Source organism: Rhamphochromis longiceps, linkage group LG1, assembly GCF_057381845.1.
Source record: "Rhamphochromis longiceps isolate RC_006_pf linkage group LG1, R_longiceps_female_GT1.1, whole genome shotgun sequence".
NCBI lineage: Eukaryota > Metazoa > Chordata > Actinopteri > Cichliformes > Cichlidae > Rhamphochromis > Rhamphochromis longiceps.
In genome coordinates, this window is record NC_140557.1 from 42,009,947 (window position 1) to 42,031,257 (window position 21,311).

A 21,311-nucleotide genomic window follows, 5' to 3' on the forward strand; every position below is an offset into this window, starting at 1 on the left:
TGTGCAACTCCAGAATTAACAGCATGCATTTCTTTTTTCTTTAAATAATAAAAATCTGAGTGGAATCTTGAATGTTGACATTGATACGAGAATATTAGTGTTTGGGTTTTTTCCCCATTTTTAAATAGTAATGTTTTTTTAATGATGTATAGAAGTACAGTAAAAAGTGCTTCTTAACATCTGCCATCAGAGACAATCTTTGTTGTGCTTTAGATTAGATTAGATAGAACTTTATTAATCCCTCGGGTGGGTTCCTCTGGGAAATTCGATTTCCAAAAAAGCACAGCACCGACAGAAGTTACAGAATATTTTTTTTATATATATATATATATATATATATATATATACACACAGAGACAATATAAATAAAATATACGAAGGGGATAAATAGGAATAAAAATACAAGTGAATTGCACATTTCAAGTATTGAGTCTATTGCACTGTTGACTATTTACAAAAAGTATTGCACAAAAGGTATTGTACAGTGAGGTGAAGAGGCACTACAGCTTAGTTGTTCCCCCCTCCTTTGTCCTCCTGTTTCCCCTCCCTCTCCCCTCCAGAGAGGAGTTAAACAGTCTGATGGCGTGTGGGACAAAGGAGTTTTTAAGTCTGTTAGTTCTTGTCTTGGGGAGAAGCAACCTGTCACTGAACAGACTCTTCTGGTTGTTAATGGCCGTGTGCAGAGGATGCCCAGCATTGTCCATAATGTCCATCAGTTTCTTTAGTGTCCTTTTCTCTGCCACTGTCACCAGAGTGTCCAGCTTCATGCCGACCACAGAGCTAGCCCTCCTGATCAGTTTCTCCAGCCTGGATGAGTCCCTCTTTGCTGTGCTGCTCCCCCAGCACACCACAGCATAGAAAAGTACTCCAGCAACCACCGACTGGTAAAACATCCTCAGGAGCTTCCTGCAGATGTTAAAAGACCTCAGCCTCCTGAGGAAGTACAGTCGGCTTTGGGCTTTTTTATACAGGTGCTCTGTGTTGCATGACCAGTCCAGTTTATTGTCCACCCACAGCCCGAGGTACTTGTACTTGTTGACCACCTCCACCTCCTCCCCCTCTATCTGAACCGGCAGTGGACCTGCTCTAGACCTCCCGAAGTCCACAACCAGTTCCTTAGTCTTTGAGGTGTTGCAGGTGGTTTGTGTGACTCCATGCGACAAAGTTCCTCACCAGACTTCTGTACTCCTCTTCCTGATCATCCCAGATACACCCCATGATGGCTGTGTCGTCTGCAAACTTCTGAATGTGGCATAATTCAGAGTTGTAGCAGAAGTCAGAGGTGTACAGGGTGAAGAGAAGAGGGGACAGCACAGTTCCCTGTGGTGCTCCTGTGCTGCTGACCACAGTGTCAGACGTGATGTCCTTCAGCCTGACGTACTGTGGTCTGTCGGTGAGAGACACAAAACCCCTTTAGCTCATACCATGAGCGTACTCTTTAAATAAGATGACCCAGTTCTGGGTGCATGCTAATAACAGGGTTACAGTAATACAGTGTTTAACCGGCCACAGGCCTCTGTAAAGTCCAGATCCTAGTTACAAATGCACTTTATTTTTTCTCTTTTCATTTTTTGACTGTCCTGTTTCCTGACAGGCCCTGGGGAGGATATGGGAGCAAAGGTGTCATTGGTGGAGGATACTGGGCCCTGTTCCACACTGCTAACTCACCCCACTTTTAAAAACATCCAGGCAGCATATGAAGATGGAGAGGAGGACGTTGCCAGGGAGCTGATTCAACAAGCATGCTGTGTGGTGTGCAGTGCTGGGACACCGCGCATTGATGGGGTAAGTATCACTACACTGCTGTGTAGGCTATAAATATAAAATCTCTTATGCAAGTTTGGATCTAGTGTTACAGTGGTACGCTGGTAAGTATGTGCCTAAATTACAAATAAATATAATTTATAATAAATAATTTATGAATGCAATTATAAATTAAAATTGACTGTTATTGTAAAGTACTGAAAATTCTTTATAGAGTAAAAAAAAATCAAATACGAGTATTTGTATATACACATTAGGGACTGATAAGAATTTAGCCATTCCACTTTGAGCGCCACCACCAATGACTGTTTTCTGCAGTCATTGGTCACCACCATCTCTAAGCAGTATATTAAAGACATTCACACAAATTAATTACATGCTGAGTCAAGTAGTGAATGGCTTCCACTTTGGTGGCCTCAGGGTCGCTTCTCTGCCTTTTGTGGACGTGGTTCAGTTAGCTTCATTAGGCGGTTGCGTCCATTACACATTGGAGCGTTAAGTGTTGAGACCCTTTGCTACAATCCATATCCAAGGCCATAGTTATTCAGTATTCAACTGCTACAACAGCAGTTTTCAGCTCGTGACTCTGTTTCTCTCTGGAAATGGGCAGGCAGTAAAACAACTACTAGCCCAGGAACTCCTCCTAATTCCTGGGAACTATCATATCCCAGCAGAGGGATATCAAAGCAGAGAATGTGCTTCCTGCACCAGCTGGCAAAAATAAACAAAAACTGCCAAAGTCATTAATGGTGCAGTTTTACTTCTCCATCAGTGAATCTATCCTCCTCTGTCACCATCTGGCATGCTGTTGCCTCTACCAAGGACAAAGGCAGACAGTAGCATGTCATCTGCTCTGCTGAGAAGGTGATTGGGTGCAACCTGCCTTGCCTACAAGATCTGTACACCACCAACACACTAAGAAGTGCAAGGAGGATTGCTGCCGACCCCTCACACCCTGGTCATGAACTGTTTGTGACACTCCCCTCTGGTGGAAAGCTGCCCATCAGAAGCAACACCTCACAGCATGACAGTAGTTTCTTTCCCCACGCTGTGGGACTACTTAACAATGCACCCTCACCCTGATCACTACTTCATTAAAGTAACACACACTACTTCATTTGCCACACCCACATACCTCTGGGTAACACACCTGCCTTGGGGGCAGGTGTGTTACCTAAGGAGCTTGGAAAGAAAAGCGACTGACTTTCTTTAATTCTTTAAGCGAAGTGAAACATCTTCAAGAAATGTATAGAAGTCCCGTCACTTTTTTCCAAGCTTCTTGGATCACCATGACCTGGATGACTGAGAAGCGTTACAGGTATATTGTAATGAAATTTCCAGATGAATTTTTGAAGTCTTGTGTTTGGTCTTTAATGGATTTTTTTTTCTTATTTCTTGGGGATATTGCTTTCATTGTGACTGGCGACAGCAATAATTTTGAGTTGGTTTAGGTAATGAATGAAATGCACTATATGGACAGAAGCACAAGGCCACCTGCACTTCTATAGAAGCTGCTTAGACATGGACCCACTTTTTCGCATATGTTTACAAAGGCGGAGTGCATGGCTAGGGCAAAGAAGTTTGGAAATACGTGGGGGAGGGCCAGACACATTCTGTCAGAGCAAATGTAACAGTTTCCAGTTTCATTTGGCGTCTATGGTAGTTATAATGGAATATCTACAAAACTCATAATTATAATTATATGTCTCACCTGTACTACAAGTGACAAATAACGAGACATGTCAGTCAGAGACTGCTAACAATGGTGGTTGTTGTTCTCTGTTCCAGCAACGACAGGAACAGGTGAAACAGGAAATATACTTGCCATTGCACTAAGACAGAGATTCATAACTGGAGAGAGGTTTCACAATTTTATTTTATTATAACGTTATGACGTGGTAATGTTGTGAAACTCTGTGCAAGTATAGCAGGGTATCTGGAGGCGGAAAAAATAAAAACGTTATTTTGTGGCACAGTCGCCAAGCTTGAAAAACCAAAAATCTATTTATAGGTGTGAATGGATGGAGATGCACATCAATTTATATTTCAAAATGATATCTGGTCTATTTACTAAGAGGACGACTGTCATCAAGGCAGCAACCTGTTTTACTCATGGTGTGTCACAGCGTCACTAAGACGAAGGTGAATCCAACACAATCTAAGCAACTAAGGTGTAATCATAATAAAATTAAAGGACTTGGCATAAGATATTGACACAACACACCTAAAAGTTAAGCTATTATGCACAGGTTACTTATTACACCCAGTAACAAGCCCACTGGGGGGTGTTATAATATAACTGCAAATGGATAAACATCAGTTTCACAAAAATCTGTGCTATCCTGCTATCTCTCACCATCTGCTATAGAGAAATATTATGTTTGAGTAAACAAAACCCCAATTGATATCAATTTATGTGTTTAGAAAACATTTGTTAAGTTTTAATGTGCTTGTTTGTGTCTGATTGAGACCCCCTGTCTGATTCTAGTTGACTATGCTCCACCTGTGAGGCATGTGAATGAGTCTTATTGGATTTAAATATAAAGCTCATTGAGTACAGAATGCTGATTTTGGTTCCATTAGTTGGATATGTTCTTTAGGACTAAGGACCTCAGCTCTTTTATTCTTTATCCAAGCCTGTCTAATGTTTTTCATGGAATTTTTCCACGTGCCATCTTTAGGCTGGATGCATTTTGAGGATTTGCTAATTATTACATTAAGGACTTTCCATTCAGTTCAGTTGTATTTATACAGCGCCAAATCACAACAACAGTCTCCTCAAGGCGCTTTATATTGTAAGGTCGACCCTACAATAATACATTCAGAGAAAAAAACCAACAATCATATGACCCCCTATGAGCAGCACTTTGGCAACAGTGGGAAGGAAAAACTCCCTTTTAACAGGAAGAAACCTCCAACAGAACCAGGCTCAGGGAGGGGCGGGGCCATCTGCCGCAGCCGGTTGGGGTGAGAGAAACCCCACTTAACTTTCCAAACATGCACTATATTATCAGAAACGTATGCTTATCTGCTTTCACACACATGAACTTGAGTGACATCCCATTCTCATTCCTTGCATAAGGTTTAATATGATGTCAGCCCACTCTTTATTGTTCTCCTGGCAACCGCCAAACCCATATACATCCAATTGCTTGCAGACCGAAAAACATGATTACCTCTAGAGAGTACTTTTCCACTGCTCTAGAGTCCAGTGGGGGAGTGTTTTACATCACTGCATCTGATGCTTTGCGTTGCACTGGGTGATGTAAGCCTTGGATCCAGGTGCTCGTCTATGGAAGCCCATTCCATGAAGTTCTTTATGCACTGTTGTTGACCTTATCTGAAGGCCACATGAAGATTGGAAGTCTGTAGCGATTGACTCTGCAGAAGTTTGGCGACCTCGGTGGACAATGTAAGTTGGCATCTGCTTATCCTGCAGATATATGGTAATTATGATTCAGTAAAAGGACTAGATGTTACAATCCCTGATAATGCATTGCTTTAAATGGAGAGAATCTTGAAGGATGGCTGTTATGAGGAAAGGCAGCCATGAATTATAATTACGTAGTAAACAAAAAGTGTGATGTAACTCCAAACATGTTTTATATTTTAGATTCTTCAAAATAGCCACCCTTTGCTCTTCGCATTCTCTCCATGAGCTTCGTGAGGTTATCACCTGAGATTTTTTTCTGACAGTCTTGAAAGAGTTCCCAGAGATGCTGAGCACTTGTTGGCCCTTTTGCCTTCACTCTGCGGTTCACCTCAAACAATCTTGATTGGGTTTAGGTCTGCTGACTGTGGAGGCCAGGCCGTCTGGTGCAGCACTTATCACTCTCCTTCTTGGTCAAACAGCCCTGGAGGTGTGTTTGGGGTCATTTATGCTGTTGAAAAATAAATGATGGTCCAACTAAATGCAAACCAGATCCCCAACAGTGTCGCCAGCAAAGCACCATCACACCACCTCCTCCATGCTTCACGATGGGAACTGTGTATGTACCATGCAGCTTTTCTGCTTCCCACAAAGACACAGCAGGTGGAATCAGAGATCCCAAATTTGGACTCATCAGACCAAAGCACAGATTTCCACTGGTCTAAAGTCCATTCCTTGTGTTTCTTGGTCCAAACAAATCTCTTCTGCTTGTTGCTTTTCCTTAGTTGAAGTTTCTTAGCAGCTATGTGACCATAAAGGCCTGATTCACACAGTCTCCTCTGAACAGTTGATGTAGAGATGTAGAGATGTATCTGCTACTGTGTGGCATTTATCTGGGCTCTAATCTGAGGTGCAGTTAACTTGTGGTTTCTAAGGCTGATGCCTCAGCATTGATCCTCAGCAGTGGTGAGTCTTTGATGAATCTATTTGAAGTTATTTATCAACTTTTTCTTTGCTACATAATTCCATATTTTTTATGTCTTCAGTTTGTATCTACAATGTATAAAGTAGTAAAAAGAGAAAAACCACTGAATGTCCAACCTTCTGTGTGGTAGTGTTTATTTGAGTCTGTATATCTACTTTTGACCTTGTGTGGCTTATAGAAATGAAATTCTAACTTGTATATACATTCTTTTTTCATTTGTTTTCTTTTTGTCTTTTGTTTTTGAACGTTATAAAAGATGTATGGTGTGCAATCATTCCATCTTGGAAAAAGAACAATTCAGTGAACTCATTAAAAGTCTAATTGTTATGGAAATGTCTGACACCAAGGTTATCTGTTCAGTTAGCAGTGTTGGGCAAGTTACTTTGAAAAAGTAACTAATTATAGTTACTAGTTACTACTTAGAAAAAGTAACTGAGTTAGTAACTGAGTTACAAGATTCCAAAAGTAATTAATTACTTGAAAAGTAACTATTGTTACTTTAAAAAAAAAAAAAAAAAAGTTTAACCCTCTGAGGTCCAGTTTTCACTACTTTTGATGTTTCCTGTAGTTTCCTCTACAAATCATACGCACAAGTTTTGCAAACAACAAAGTTATTTGCAGCCATTTAGCTTTTTTATAACCATTTCAAACTGTTTACATAACAATCAGGTGTTCTACATTCAAATTATTTGTGCCACTATAAGGGAGAACATCACAGCCTGATACTGCAGACAGCAGTCTCTCTCTCTCTCTCTCTCTCTCCTCACTCCCCCCCCCCCCCCCCCCCTCCCTCCCTCCCTCCTCACTCCTAAAACCAAATGTCATGTTGCCAGATCATTTGTTTGGATTGGTCGACATGGTGCATTTTCCCAACAAACCAAAGGGGCTGTTTTTGTTCATAAGCTGAGAGCGCTCGCTGCGCTGTCCTTAGACAGTACGTGATGAAACTATTCAGGAACAAACAGGCGTATATATTGTTTATCATGACTCGGGTTTTGCGTGGCCTATCAACACAATTTATCAACTGGTATATGTCACATTGTTGCTTTGTCATCTTGAAGTGGTCATGTGATTGGCTTACCACGACTACTTTATTCTTCTTTTGCCCCCTGAGCTCCAGGTGTTGTGCCAAAAAGTGATCGCCGTCCGCGGGAGCGCGCAGCTGCTTAAAGCTGTAGCGCCCAGATTACTTACAGCTGCTTCCGTGCAACTGATATAAGATGCAGTAAGCTGAAGAGGGCTTCAACTGTCTGTTTGTTGAAAAATAGTAACACAACCGCATTTTCTTGTTAACGGTAACGGCGTTGTAACGATAGAAATAGTAATTAGTTAGATTACTCTTGACTGAAAAAAGTAACACTGTTACTTGTAACGCCGTCATTCCCGTCACTGTCAGTTGGTGACATATAATCACATCTAATTTCCACGTCTCGTTTTTTAGGCTGTGGGAGCTCTAATGTTTAAATGTGTCCAGTTGAAAGTCTCAGAGCTGTAACGGGGCAGTTGCCACCTTTAGAAATAAACAGCAGCACTGAGGGCACACTCGATGATAAAACTATAAACTGGAAATAAAATGTTTGTGTTCCCTAATTCATCTTGTCCTTTTAACAAGCGTTGCATTTTACTGGAATGTTTTAGCAATCTTTAGAGATTTTTATCCCGGTTTGATAACAGCTATGTAGTCAGCACTCACACTGATAATTATCTGTGAAAGAAAAGTCATGTGATCCATGAAACCCCTGTCCGTGTTGCCCTGACACTTGAACACAGGGAACTTTGGGTTAACTTGGCAAGTTCCTTCATGTGTCTGTTTATCCTGATCTCCTATGTTAGCGTAAGTGAATATATAAGTGAAGATATCCTTTTTTTCCTCATTTTTGTTTTAATTTACAGGTACGTCTCCTGTGTGTGGCCACTCAGTATGGTGATCGACAGAGTGTGTGTTACCTCCTCAAAGAGGCTTGCATCCCTGTGCCTCTGGAGCCATCTAACAGCAACCCTGCTGTTTTGGCAGCGCACTATGGCCACACCGACTTGGTCAAGGAGCTACTGGACCATGTTCCCGGTAGGAGTACAGCATACAGTCCAACTTTCATCCTATGTGGATATATAGATTCCCTATGTATTATTTTGGTATTAATTATTCATTATAAAATGAATGACCACCAACAGCGAAATGTTGGCCACTTGGTCCTTAACAGGACCATGGCAAGTGCATGGACAACCTTTCAGATTTACACATCACAGCAAACAGTACGGTTACAGAGTTATTACCACGTACAAACAACTTGTAGGTCAAAGTAGCTATACATGTAAAAGAAGCCTGACCCTGCCATAAACCTGCTCCCCCAGCAAGTAACTCAAGATTATCTTCAGCAGATTAATGGACTAATAATAGATTACCTTATGAGTAAAAGAAAAATGGGGAGTTGCAAGCTGCAGCATTGATTGGACAAGTTCAGTTTGTAGCCAGAGATTGAATTGAACGATGTGCTCAAAAGCCGTAGCATTAAAAAAAAAGATGAATACCAGAGTGTTAGTGAGAAGAGGTGTTTTTCTTAAAGTTGAATACCAGGTTGGCTAAAATGGCTGCTGCCATCAAGGCAAAGACAGGTGAGCTCCCTGGAAGCCTGCCTCAGGTATGCTGTTATCCACACCTGACCAGGTGTGGCCAATTAGCACCAGCTGAAAACATGGAGGAGATTAGGGGCTGCAGAGGGACGTAACAAACAAATTAAGGACCGAGAGGACTTTTGGTATTAATCAGGCCAAGAAACATAGAAAAGCAAATCATCAGCTTACAAACATTCTCCGCTCGAAGCCATTCCTCACCACACCTGCAGATTTGAGGATTACATCGGAGCACAATAGCTAAAGTTTCATTAGCGATTGCAGGAGATAAAAGTCTCAGTGATTGGTAGTGGATCTAACTGATGCAAGTGATGAAGAATAAAGTAGGCTCATCCAGGCTATGAATTTCTTTTCGAGGCTGAATTTCTCTCGAGCACGGAAAAGATGGTCCTACTCTATCGAACGTGTTTTCAGCATCTAATGAGACATGAAGCTTTACCTTTGAGGACGTTTGTGGGAAAAAATGTCATTTTCTTTTTAATTGTTTCAATTTATTTGATTAGATTGAAATGGATGAAGGAAGAATTGTTTATGTTTTTAAGTTCAGTTCAGTTTAGCTTCATTCATATATATACAGTCGCCTCAAGGCGCTTTATATTGTAACCCTGCAGTAATGCTGAGAAATCTGAACACTGCAAAAAGCACTTGGTCACATTCATAAGTAACTATTTAATTCAAGGTTTTTGTGAAGAAAGCGCCATCTTTCAGCGACACTGTGTTTGTAGTGGAAAGAAGAGATGGGCGGGGACTGTAAACCTGATAAAGTAACTGGTGGGACCATGGTGGGGTTATTAAGGTTGTCTTGAACAGAAAAGGCAACAGTAGAGCATCTGCATTCGCCATGGCACATGATTTAGCAGTACAAACCTGTTTAAACTGGGAGCCTATTTATTATTTTTGATTTCATCAACTTTTCAAAAACAAATAAGTAACAAATCACTGGCAAACAATCCTGTTCTGACTACTCCGCTCTTGGTAGGTCCATGCCTGAGGAAAGATTTGCTCAACTCGATGCTGGCCACATCTTGCCAGGAGGGTCACCTCGATGTGGTTCGTCTGCTGGTCCAGAGCTATGATGCTGACGCCAAGGACTGTGCAATCCATAGCGATGAATTTGCTGTCATCACTGGCCTGCCACTGTATGCTGCTTCACAAGCAAGTAAGGATATACTCACACAAGAGTCTAGAAAGCAATAGAACAAATCACAAATTCAAAATAGAAGAAAATGTTTTCATCCTGGTAAATGATGATAGTGACAATTTTATTTATATAGCACGAGGTCACAAGGTCCTGACTCGATTCGATCCACGATTCGATTTGAATCGAGGAAATTTTGCCTCAGACAGTCAGAAACATTTTACAATTTTGCATAATTTTAAAAAGTTTAAATTTGTTCAGTATTGAACAGCAGAAATGAGGCTTTCTTGTCGGAAGTAAGTAAAAAAAGTAACAAACAAAAAAACCAGCGGCCGACACCGTAGACTGCTGGGTAACAAGTAGGGGTGGGTTTTGATTCTCAATTAGAGAGAGAGAGAGAGAGAGCTCGAGAGCTCTACATGAAGTGTGATTTTTATCGTGGTGGAAGTAAGAGGAAAATCGTGACGATGTTTATGTGAAGCGTTGTTTGGATCGTCTGTGGCTGCTGGTTCAGTCGGTGTTGTTTGGAGAGAGATCAAACCTGTAGCTTCAGAATCAGCGCAAAAAGGACGTAAACACAAAGCGCCAACAATCAGTGAGCTGTCAGCTTTCAGCCTCCACGGCGTGTCCACGTCGTGCCATCGGGTGAGAAAGGCGGCATCTAGGGCTGCACGATTAATCGTTAGAAAACCGCGATCTCGATTCATACTTATGTGCGATCTCATTTCCAAATGACAACGATTAAAAAAATAAAATAAAAAAAGACGACGATTGTACCGCATTTTGATCCGGGACGTACTCTGCATGAAAACAAGCGCTCACTCTTCCTGCTCAACAAATGACGAGGGCGGAGCCTTATACCACGTGATACAGAAGCTGTGCCGTGTGATGCTAAAATTAGCAGGAAAAAAACCACGTAGAGCACGTCAGGGATGACGAGAAAGTGACAGGAGAAAATCCGTCCCGGTCAACCACCCAAACATCAATAACGGGAACCTTATACAGCACTTTCCTATACCCGTCGAACTCCCGCAGGCACAAAGACATTACGGAGGCTATCACTTATCACCTGACCAAAGATATGGCTCCATCAACACTGCAAAACGAGGGATTTAGGAAAACGATCAACACCCTAGACAAACGCTACACAGTGCCGTCCCGCAACTATTTTTCTATTGTTGCACTACCTGCTCTGTACACGCAGCGTCGAGCAACGGTGGAGACAGAATTTCAAGCAGGACAACATTTTGCGGCAACAACAAAACGTGAGATATTTGTTGTTTTTATGTTTATTTATTGTTTTTATGTTCAGTCTCAACTGTTACGAAGTTGATGTGCAGTTAATAAGTGCGATAAATATTTATACTGGAAAAGAAAATCTGAGAGAATCGTGATCTCAATTCTAAGCCAAAAAATCGTGATTCTCATTTTATGCAAAATCGAACAGCCCTAGCGGCATCTCGCTGATCCGGATGCGTGGACCACGTTTTGTGTTTAACCCTTTGTGCAGAATCCGTGTTCCTGCTCTCATTTACTGTTTTAGATGTTTGGTGGTTGTAGGAATTTTGTGAGGTTTAACCTGAGATTCTGGTGTTTTGGGCAAAATAAATTTATATTCAAAAATCGATTCAGGATTTGGTCAGAGGGCCCGGTGGCGCCAGTGTCCGGCAGCCTCGCCTCTGTCAGTGCGCCCCAGCGTGGCTGTGGCTACAATGTAGCTGCCATCACCAGTGTGTGAATGGGTGGATGACAGGATGTGTAAAGCACTTTGGGGTCCTTAGGGACGAGTAAAGCGCTATACAAATACAGGCCATTTACCATTTTTAATTAATCGATATCACGTTGTCCAAGCCAGAATCGATTTTAATCGATAATCAAAACCCACGTGCACAAACCTTGGCAGTTTGTCTGGAGCATACAGCTGTGAGTTAACACAATTCACAGCAAATTGACTTCAGACTATGCAATTAACTCCCCTGTATACCAAAGTACTTCAGAGTCAAATGTGGAGCCGAGTACCCAACAGGTGTCCCACACACCAGCTAATCTGCAACAGATCAAGCCTGAAGTAATGCTGTAAAGAAGAGCAGGCTAGACTTCCTCCACAGTGATGTGAGGGTTCAATTTAGAAAGCTGGGTGTGCTTAGTTTTTCTAAGGACTATGTGTTTGGACAACATGTCCATATGAAGTAAAGACTGTGTTTTGTTTTGTAGATAATGAGGAGATCGCTCTCTTCCTGCTGCAAAACGGAGCAGGGTTCTCTTCATACACCCTTATGGACCATCCAGCCTTCAGCAAACGTATTCTCAGACTGAAACTGCAGGAAACATACGAGGCAGAAGGAGACAAGGTCCGTGCTGCTTATCCAGTGAATGCATGGCTGTTAAAGGAGATTACTGTTGTTGATCACATTTTTATTTCTTTTTTCTTATCTCCATGTTTGGTCTTCATGTCCTGTCAGATATCTATTCAGGATCTCTGCAGGACTTACTTATAGCACGGAGAGTTTATACAGTACTTATTTAGGAAGGTAACTTCATTGTTTTATTGTGTGGGAAAGTAAATGTTATTAACCTGTTTCCACCAAAACTGCCAGCCTTATATGGGTGACCACAACTGTCAAAACATAATTAAAGCCCTAATAAATTAGGGGCTGCAGAGGGACGTAACACCTCCTCCCTCAAAAGTACTCTAGGACCCCTACATTTATTAAAAGCCCCTCTGAAGCCTTCAGGTCCTTGATCCACAAACCTGAAATAAAAGTAAAAGCTAACAGAAGCACAGTGTTCACATCTTTAAGCATGGATGCCCCTGCATGAGGATTTAAAGTCGCCACACTGAACACACAAAAAGTAACATGTGACCAACACAAAGGAGCACAACAGTCAAACCCAAAATGATTACCTGACCTGCTACAACACAAAACCAAACGTAGCAACAAATAATCACAACCAAGTGATCTGTTGACTCCACCACACAAATAATCACATACAAGTGGTGCTATACCACAACAAGTTACTTTAATGCAGTGGTTCCCAAACTTTCTTTGCTGGGCCCCTCCTTGTTTTACAAGAAAAATGATGCCCCCCCTTCTCGCGCGTGCACACGTGCACAAACACACCCTCCAACCACACGCGCCCATATTTTGCTCCATTGCTGTTTATTTCACACCTCAAACATTTAGTAAACAGTTAAGCAAATACAAGTAATCAGCAATAAATTACAGGTAGTAATAAAATAAACTACTAACTCGTTTACGCTGCGTCCACACCTACACGGGTGATTTTGAACACGCAGCTGTTTCGTCCACGTAAACGACGTTTCGAATCAAAACTGAGATTTTTTTTTAAACTCCTTTTTTGCGTTTCCGTGTGGACGAGGAATACAGAGTTGGTCACGCAGCGTCAAAGGTATGTGCCTTTATTCACGTCACGCTGTGGCCACGTTATTGTTTACATGAGATGAACTGCAGAATGATAGAGACAAAATACTGTTAATCTGACTGTCTGCAGGTTTTACACACAGTTACTGTCCCTCTGTTTACAAAGGCAGAGGCGTCACGGTGTCATTATTTTATGTGTTGTTGTTGTTTCCTGTGTAATAATGTTCAACATTGCTGTCAATACATTTTTCAAAAAATGCCTCTCTGTGCAAAATGGGTTCAAAAACATAAACAGCTGTTGGATCCTGTCCCTGATTTAAACAGCCCAGCGCTGCTCCTGATGCAGGGAAAACCAACCCTGCAGGGAGACCTACCTCTGCACCTGTGCAGGTGAAGCCAAAGGGCAGATTTGCTTCAGCAGATTTTCTAGTCTTTGTCTTAGAATGAAGTTGGTTTGGAAACATATTCAGCGACGCTTCATCTCCTGCTTTGCGTTTGTGTGGGCGCCCCGTGCTAGCAGTGTCCAAGCATTTTGTTTTTTTAGGGTTAACATAATTAAAGCCCTAATAAATTATTAACTATTTTCAGAATATGTGACCATTAAGAGTTGTGAGAGGTAGCTCTGAATGCATCTGTGTTCTTCACAGTCTAGTAAAACATTGCCCTGTGTGTGTCTGTGTGTAGGTTGTCAGTGTGTGTTGGCGTGGTCTTCAGCTGCCTTGGTTGGAGCTGGATTGGTTCATGGATGTCTCTGCGCATATCACCCAGCTGGACCTGTCATCTAACTGCCTGTCTTCTCTGCCCTCCGTGGTGCCCTGGGGTCTCATCAGTCTGAGGACTTTGGATCTTTCTAACAATGAACTTCAGGAGCTTCCTTTAGCAAACAACTCCCAGGAAGTCATCTGCTCCAGGTACATGAGGACACAGTCCTGGAACGCCTCCATTGGGAATTTGTCGATTTACTTTAAAAATTAGCAAAGGAAAGTCATTCACACGCTAATAATTTTGTGTGTGTTGCCCTTTTCTTGTCTTGGTCTTTGTCTTGCCACTGAACTTTGCCTTGTTCACAATCAGGTAAATTACCTTTCTTCCCAGTGCTTGGTATGAATTTTCTTAGCTCTTCTTGACTGTGTCTACAAGCCTAAAGGCACAGAGTTGCTGCCATGTGATTGGCTATCCTGATAATCTATACTTAATTGATTTATAGACAAATGTAATTGTAGGGTAGGGATAACCCTAACCTCCATTTTTCCTCTGCTTTAGTTTACAACAGGTGAATCTCTCTGAGAACCAGCTGAGCAGTTTGCCACCTGGACTTCTCCATCTCACTCGCATCCAGAAACTCTCTGCTGCCAAGAACCAGCTCACAGTTCTGTTTGACCTCCCTAAAAGTATGTTCCAACTTTTCTTCTATGTATGTACTGCTGTATGCACTTATGGACAGAGATATGCTAACCCTAACCATTTTATTTTTTTTTGCCTTAAATGGAACAACAGATATAGGTGAGATGACTGAAACAGTAAATGTATAAGTCAGCTACTGTATAGACGAGGCGAGTCAGATTCTTTGTACTTGAAATAAAACTTGTGTGTAACCACATAAATTTAGGGGTACGGAAATGAAAGAAAGAAAGAAAACATTAAGAAGTAAATAATAAATGTATTAAATAATAAATATAAAACATTTGAAAAACAAAATAAACTTAATGAGAATAAGTCTTAAATGTATTGTTACTAGAGTCTTTGAGGTGGGGGGGTCAATGAAAGTTCAGATGTCTCCCAGCACTGACAGGGAGCGAGGGTAGCATGGATGCACTTGTTGTGTAAACATAATTTATTTCACAATTCATCTTTCAGGCTCATCATGTTTGGTTTTAAGTCTTATTTTATTGCACTGAAACACCTGTGTAGTTTCATTTTGACTCTCCCCTTCTCACATGGGTGTCACACAGTCTTTCCCACCTCACATCCTGCAGAGATGAGCAGGTGAAAGAACATCACAGATAAAGGAAAAAATGTTCAAATAAACAGATGAACATGTATGGAAGGAAATTTGTCTCAAAGGGGTCCAAATAAGGCTGGGCAACTGATTTGATTCCATTTTTACTCAGACAATCAGAAATATTCTAATTCAGATCATTGGTGAGACGTCATCAGAGGTGTAAACATCGCAGCAGAGGCCTTTGTGTCAAAGTAACTGAGGATAAAACACAGAAAAACATGAAGGAGATTTTCCTGGCCTAGATTTTTATAGCAGATAACCTTAAAAATGTTCTGCAGTAGAAGAAAAATGGAAGAAACCATGAATCAACAAATGAATATTACCTGATGCTGCTGAAGTGAAGCAAAGTTACAGAGGTTTGATTAGAGACATGGCTAAGCGTTTTGCAACTTAGCCTCATTTTAAAAAGTTTACATTTCTTCAGTTTTGAACAGCAGAAATGAGCCTTTCTTGTTGGGAAAAGAAAACAGCAGCCGTCAGCGCCGTACACAGCGATAGTCTGATGCATAATAAGCGCATAATGCAGAAAACAGATTTTTGATGGTAAACTGGTCTCTGAGTACACTGAGAGAGAGGCACGATGTGCAGGAAGTAAACGCAAAAGGATTTCATGATGATATTTTTCAAACGTGAAGCGTAGTTTTCTTTTGCTGCTGGTTCGGTGAATTTTGGTCGGAGTGGCAAAACCTGAGTTAGTATCGCATTATTCAAACTAAAATGGATATTTTAAACCCACTCTAATTACAAATGCACACAGTGTGATCCACAAGTGTAAACTAAGATTTACAAACGTGTGCAGTACAGTCGTCCCTCACTATAACGCGCTTCACCTGTCACCTCGCAGTTTTGCAGATTTTTTTATGTGGAATTTTGCTTCTTTTTTTTCCCTTACAGCGCATTGTGTTCTGCCTCCTGATTGGCTGTAGACCATTGTCAATCAGTCTCGTGCCGTGTCTCCTGTACAGTACAGAATGTGTTCAGCTTGTCAAATTTACATACAGTGGGGCAAAAAAGTATTTAGTCAGCCACCGATTGTGCAAGTTCCCCCACTTAAAATGATGACAGAGGTCAGTAATTTGCACCAGAGGTACACTTCAACTGTGAGAGACAGAATATGAAAAAAAAATCCATGAATCCACATGGTAGGATTTGTAAAGAATTTATTCGTAAATCAGGGTGGAAAATAAGTATTTGGTCACCTCAAACATGGAAAATCTCTGGCTCTCACAGACCTGTAACGTCTTCTGTAAGAAGCTTTTCTGTCCCCCACTCGTTACCTGTATGAATGGCACCTGTTTGAACTCATCATCTGTATAAAAGACACCTGTCCACAGCCTCAAACAGTCAGACTCCAAACTCCGCCATGGCCAAGACCAAAGAGCTTTCGAAGGACACCAGGAAAAGTATTGTAGACCTGCACCAGACTGGGAAGAGTGAATCTACAATAGGCAAGCAGCTTGGTGTGAAAAAATCAACTGTGGGAGCAATCATCAGAAAATGGAAGACATACAAGACCACTGATAATCTCCCTCCATCTGGGGCTCCACGCAAGATCTCATCCCGTGGGGTCAAAATGATCATGAGAACGGTGAGCAAAGATCCCAGAACCACACGGGGGGACCTGGTGAATGACCTGCAGAGAGCTGGGACCAAAGTAACAAAGGTCACCATCAGTAACACACTACAACGGCAGGGAATCAAATCCCGCAGTGCCAGACGTGTTCCGCTGCTGAAGCCAGTGCATGTCCAGGCCCGTCTGAAGTTTGCCACAGAGCACATGGATGATACAGCAGAGGATTGGGAGAATGTCATGTGGTCAGATGAAACCAAAGTAGAACTTTTTGGTATAAACTCAACTCGTCGTGTTTGGAGGAAGACGAATACTGAGTTGCATCCCCCATGCTTCACCTACTGTGAAGCATGGGGGTGGAAACATCATGCTATGGGGCTGTTTTTCTGCCAAGGGGACAGGACGACTGATCCGTGTTAAGGACAGAATGAATGGGGCCATGTATCGTGAGATTTTGAGCCAAAACCTCCTTCCATCAGTGAGAACTTTGAAGATGAAACGAGGCTGGGTCTTCCAACATGACAATGATCCAAAACACACCGCCCGGGCAACAAAGGAGTGGCTCCGTAAGAAGCATTTGAAAGTCCTGGAGTGGCCTAGCCAGTCTCCAGACCTCAACCCCATAGAAAATCTGTGGCGGGAGTTGAAAGTCCGTGTTGCTCGGCGACAGCCCCAAAACATCACTGCTCTCGAGAAGATCTGCATGGAGGAATGGGCCAAAATACCAGCTACTGTGTGTGCAAACCTGGTGAAGACCTATAGTAAACGTTTGACCTCTGTTATTGCCAACAAAGGTTATGTTACAAAGTATTGAGTTGTATTTTTGTTATTGACCAAATACTTATTTTCCACCCTGATTTACGAATAAATTCTTTACAAATCCTACCATGTGGATTCATGGATTTTTTTCCACATTCTGTCTCTCACAGTTGAAGTGTACCTCTGGTGCAAATTACTGACCTCTGTCATCATTTTAAGTGGGGGAACTTGCACAATCGGTGGCTGACTAAATACTTTTTTGCCCCACTGTAAATCTTCGATCGCTGGCAGTGTGACTCTGAAGTGCTGCACTGTGTGTTTGTAAGTTTTCTCCCCAACAAACAACAATGTCGACGAAACGTTTTGCACCGTCGAAGGCCCCTGTTGGTTCCTTTGGTTTCATTCTATAATACTGGACTTATTTTTCTACGAAGGTTTGCACTTTGAGAGTTTAAACAAGAGAGAAAAGTGTGAAAATGTTTGTGCCTGTCTGAGAAAAGTGTATAAAGTGTGTAGTGAGGGGTTTTACAAACGTCTATAGTAATTGTAAAAAATAAAGCTGGCTACTTATTGGATTTCACCTCTCACGGGTTATTTGTGGAACTTAACTCCCACGATAAACAAGGGGCCGCTGTAATTTGTAACAAAGAAATCAAACCATGTCCATAAATTATGTGTAATACTGAGAAATGACACAGGTAAAAAGTATTGAACACATGAAGAAAGGGAGGTGCAAAAAGGCATGGAAAGTCGTGACACTACCTAAAATAATCTATAAGTAATTACAAAACAAATTAATATCAGCTGGTTTGGTCCCAATTGATGGCCTCTGAAAAGGTGTCACACAAGAAACATGTCATGATGGGTAAAACACCTTTGCAATCTTATTGTTGCAAAACATACTGATGACATTTCTGACAATTTCTAAACTACTGGAGTTTTCAGTCGGCGCTGCTGTGGCTATAATCTGGAAGTGGAGAGAGCTTCTCCTTGCAAGACTTCAGACAGAGGAGTTAAAGCGCCAAGGACTGCTTGCAGAGAACTACAGAAAGACCTAGAATCAGCACATACAATTGTTTAAATAAAATGTAATAAAAAAATAAATAATAATGCGCTCACCTGACTGGCCTGTATGCACGCTCACCACGCAAGGCTCCATTGCTGAAGAGAAAGCTGTTTACCATTTGCTCTACATTTAGACAAGCCTGTGAAATACTTGGAGAATATAGTCTGGTCAGATGAGACCAAAATGAACTCTTAAGACCATGTTTGGAGGTCAAAAGGCATTGTCTATAGTTGTAGGGGAAAAAAGGAACATCGAAACTGAACTTATTTTCCGAGATTTGTTGAAAGACTCTTTTAAAATCTTTACAAAGGGACCAATACAGCATGTTAACATGTTTAATGTTATGTATTTTCTTCTATTTAATCTCAAAAAGCTCCTAAAACAGTCAGTGATCACTGTTGACCTCCCTCGGCTTTTATTACCGCTAATCATTTATTTAAGCTCAGTTTTTAAAACCTTAGGATGTAACTACAGCCCAGCCCATGCAGCAGTATATGAATGACTAACCTCGTATTGTGGATGGATTATCTCAGTTGTTCTCCTGGCTGAAGTTTGGTCCTTTTACAGCATCCTGCCATGCGATTACATTTGTTCCTGACCACCCAGAACACTCACGTTAACTTTTATCCAGTGGGAAAAAAGTTAGCTTGTTTATATCATGCTAACATAGCTGTGTCGCTAGCGGTCACGTAGCACATCATTATATAGCAGCTAGCCCAACTTCAGTAACCCTACAAACGTCACTGCTGTTTAGTTTTCTGTCTTCATTTATGTTGGAAGTGATAACAGAGCTGTACGTTTTAATTTGTTTCCAAAACCCCGCAGTCAGGACATGCTATATTGTATTTAGATAGAAGCTAGCGAGCTAACCTCCTGCTAACTTCTAACTCCGTTAAATGTCATAAATTCCGTTTTCATGGATGCCTGGATGTTAAACTCAGTTGTTACACCTGGTAGAGCAGAACGCTGATCATTTTATTAAAGATGAAAGACTTTAGACAGTTTTTCAACTCTCAGTAATGCCACAGTGATCGTTTGATATATGGACCTGCAGCAGAGTTTAGACCCAGACACGGCTAGTGACGTCAGACTTAACGACCGGATCGCAAGATAATAACCACTCCTGTACCGATTGTGTGGGTACAATCTTTGTCTATTCAGCTGTAGCGAGCTCAGTTCTCACAGTCATGTAGGCACCAGCCTGATAATGAAGACACCAAGAGTGCGTCATGACCTTGAACACGTTTTACACTCAGTTGTTTTCTAGATCTTCACACTCATTCTTTGTTCAAGAAAGTCACAGGGACATATCAACAGTACACAGGGGTTAGATCATTACAAACACAGTTTGTATAGTTTTCTACATGGATATGAATGAATGTTGAAATCCCATATTCTTTAAATCACCTGAAGAGTGGAATTATATATTTTAATTATTTAAACTGACGAATCTCAAGTAAAACCAGAGCATTTGCACATCCATTCTACTTTGCTGTGTGTGTGTGTGTGTGTGTGTGTGTGTGTGTGTGTGTGTGTGTGTGTGATGAATAATGAACTGCCAGTTTAAGAGTTTTATTTAAGAAACCTGTTTCAGTGCCAAGAAAACCTATACAAACTAAAAACAGATGAAAATAGGTTTGATTTGCTGAAAGATGGGAGAATCCATGACACACGGGTCAATGGTTTCAGTTTTAATCACCAGTCACCAAATGCAAAGATTTGAACCACCTGTCTGCTGAAGACAAATGCAGCAATGAATGCAGCAACCCTGGCTAGAAGGTACTCATTCGCACTAATAAATCCTACAAATGTAGTGTGTGCTATTGCATAAGCTCGCTTATTAAATCTGACAAATATTGTGCTATTGGATACTGAAGAAATTTTGAGCATGCATAAGCTCCTTTAAGAGGACAATAGAATCAATAGGGAGAGTCATCAGAAGCAAAGAACTGAAGAGTTTTATGTTGTGAGAAAAAGGCTGACATCAGGAGTAAAGATCAGTTGCACCACTGGCAGGAGAGGGAGGTGAAAAACTCTTGTGTTTCAGGGCGAGGCACAAACAGGAATTTGGCTCTGAAACAAATGCTTCCTAAGAGAACATACAAGTGACTGTGAGCGCCATGTCATGTTTGTCTTACAAACAACAACAAGTCATTATTTCTCTAAATGATATGCAAATCAACTTATATATTTTATTGTCTTTTTTTATGCATCATATTTCCATTGCAATTAAATAACCATAACGATTAGAGACTATTTCTTTCTTTATAAGTGGGCAAAAAGAATGTGGGGAAAAAATGAAAATGGATTTTTAGATCACTTTTCTCGTAGTGTGTCAGATACGTTTTTGAGCATCCCACTTTTATTTGTGGTAATTCACACTAGTTTTAATGTCTAGTTTATATGTGTTGTTTAATTCCATTCTAACAGCCACTAACTGGATCGGTCTTCGTAAGCTAGAGGAGCTGGATGTGTCTGAAAACTGCCTGACCAGTCTGTCCACAGCTGTCATGCACTGTTTGAAATCCCTGAGGCTCCTCAATGTGAGCAGGAACAAGCTGAGCACCTTCCCTGACCCCTGGGCCTGTCCACTGGTAAAAAGCCATAATTATTCCTTTCTGTTTTTTCAACACTAATATACTG

The 21,311-nt window shown here is 41.3% G+C and overlaps 1 protein-coding gene across 3 annotated transcripts in view; it reads left to right on the top strand.

Annotated features, from left to right (window-relative positions):
• The window catches only part of lrrk1 (leucine-rich repeat kinase 1), an 87,826-nt gene that overhangs the window by 5,995 nt on the left and 60,520 nt on the right, over positions 1–21,311 (top strand). The window contains exons 2-9 of one of the 3 annotated variants that reach the window (XM_085409656.1): positions 1,208–1,393; positions 1,595–1,785; positions 8,013–8,184; positions 9,730–9,909; positions 12,103–12,239; positions 13,956–14,182; positions 14,535–14,662; positions 21,099–21,262. In XM_085409656.1, coding sequence (XP_085265782.1) covers positions 1,609–1,785; positions 8,013–8,184; positions 9,730–9,909; positions 12,103–12,239; positions 13,956–14,182; positions 14,535–14,662; positions 21,099–21,262 — 1,185 coding nt within the window. In that variant the 5' untranslated portion in view covers positions 1,208–1,393; positions 1,595–1,608. Of the gene's footprint in view, positions 1–1,207; positions 1,394–1,594; positions 1,786–8,012; positions 8,185–9,729; positions 9,910–10,837; positions 11,154–12,102; positions 12,240–13,955; positions 14,183–14,534; positions 14,663–21,098; positions 21,263–21,311 lie in introns of those variants that run through there. The other 2 variants (XM_085409647.1, XM_085409665.1) reach the window with 2 other exon arrangements.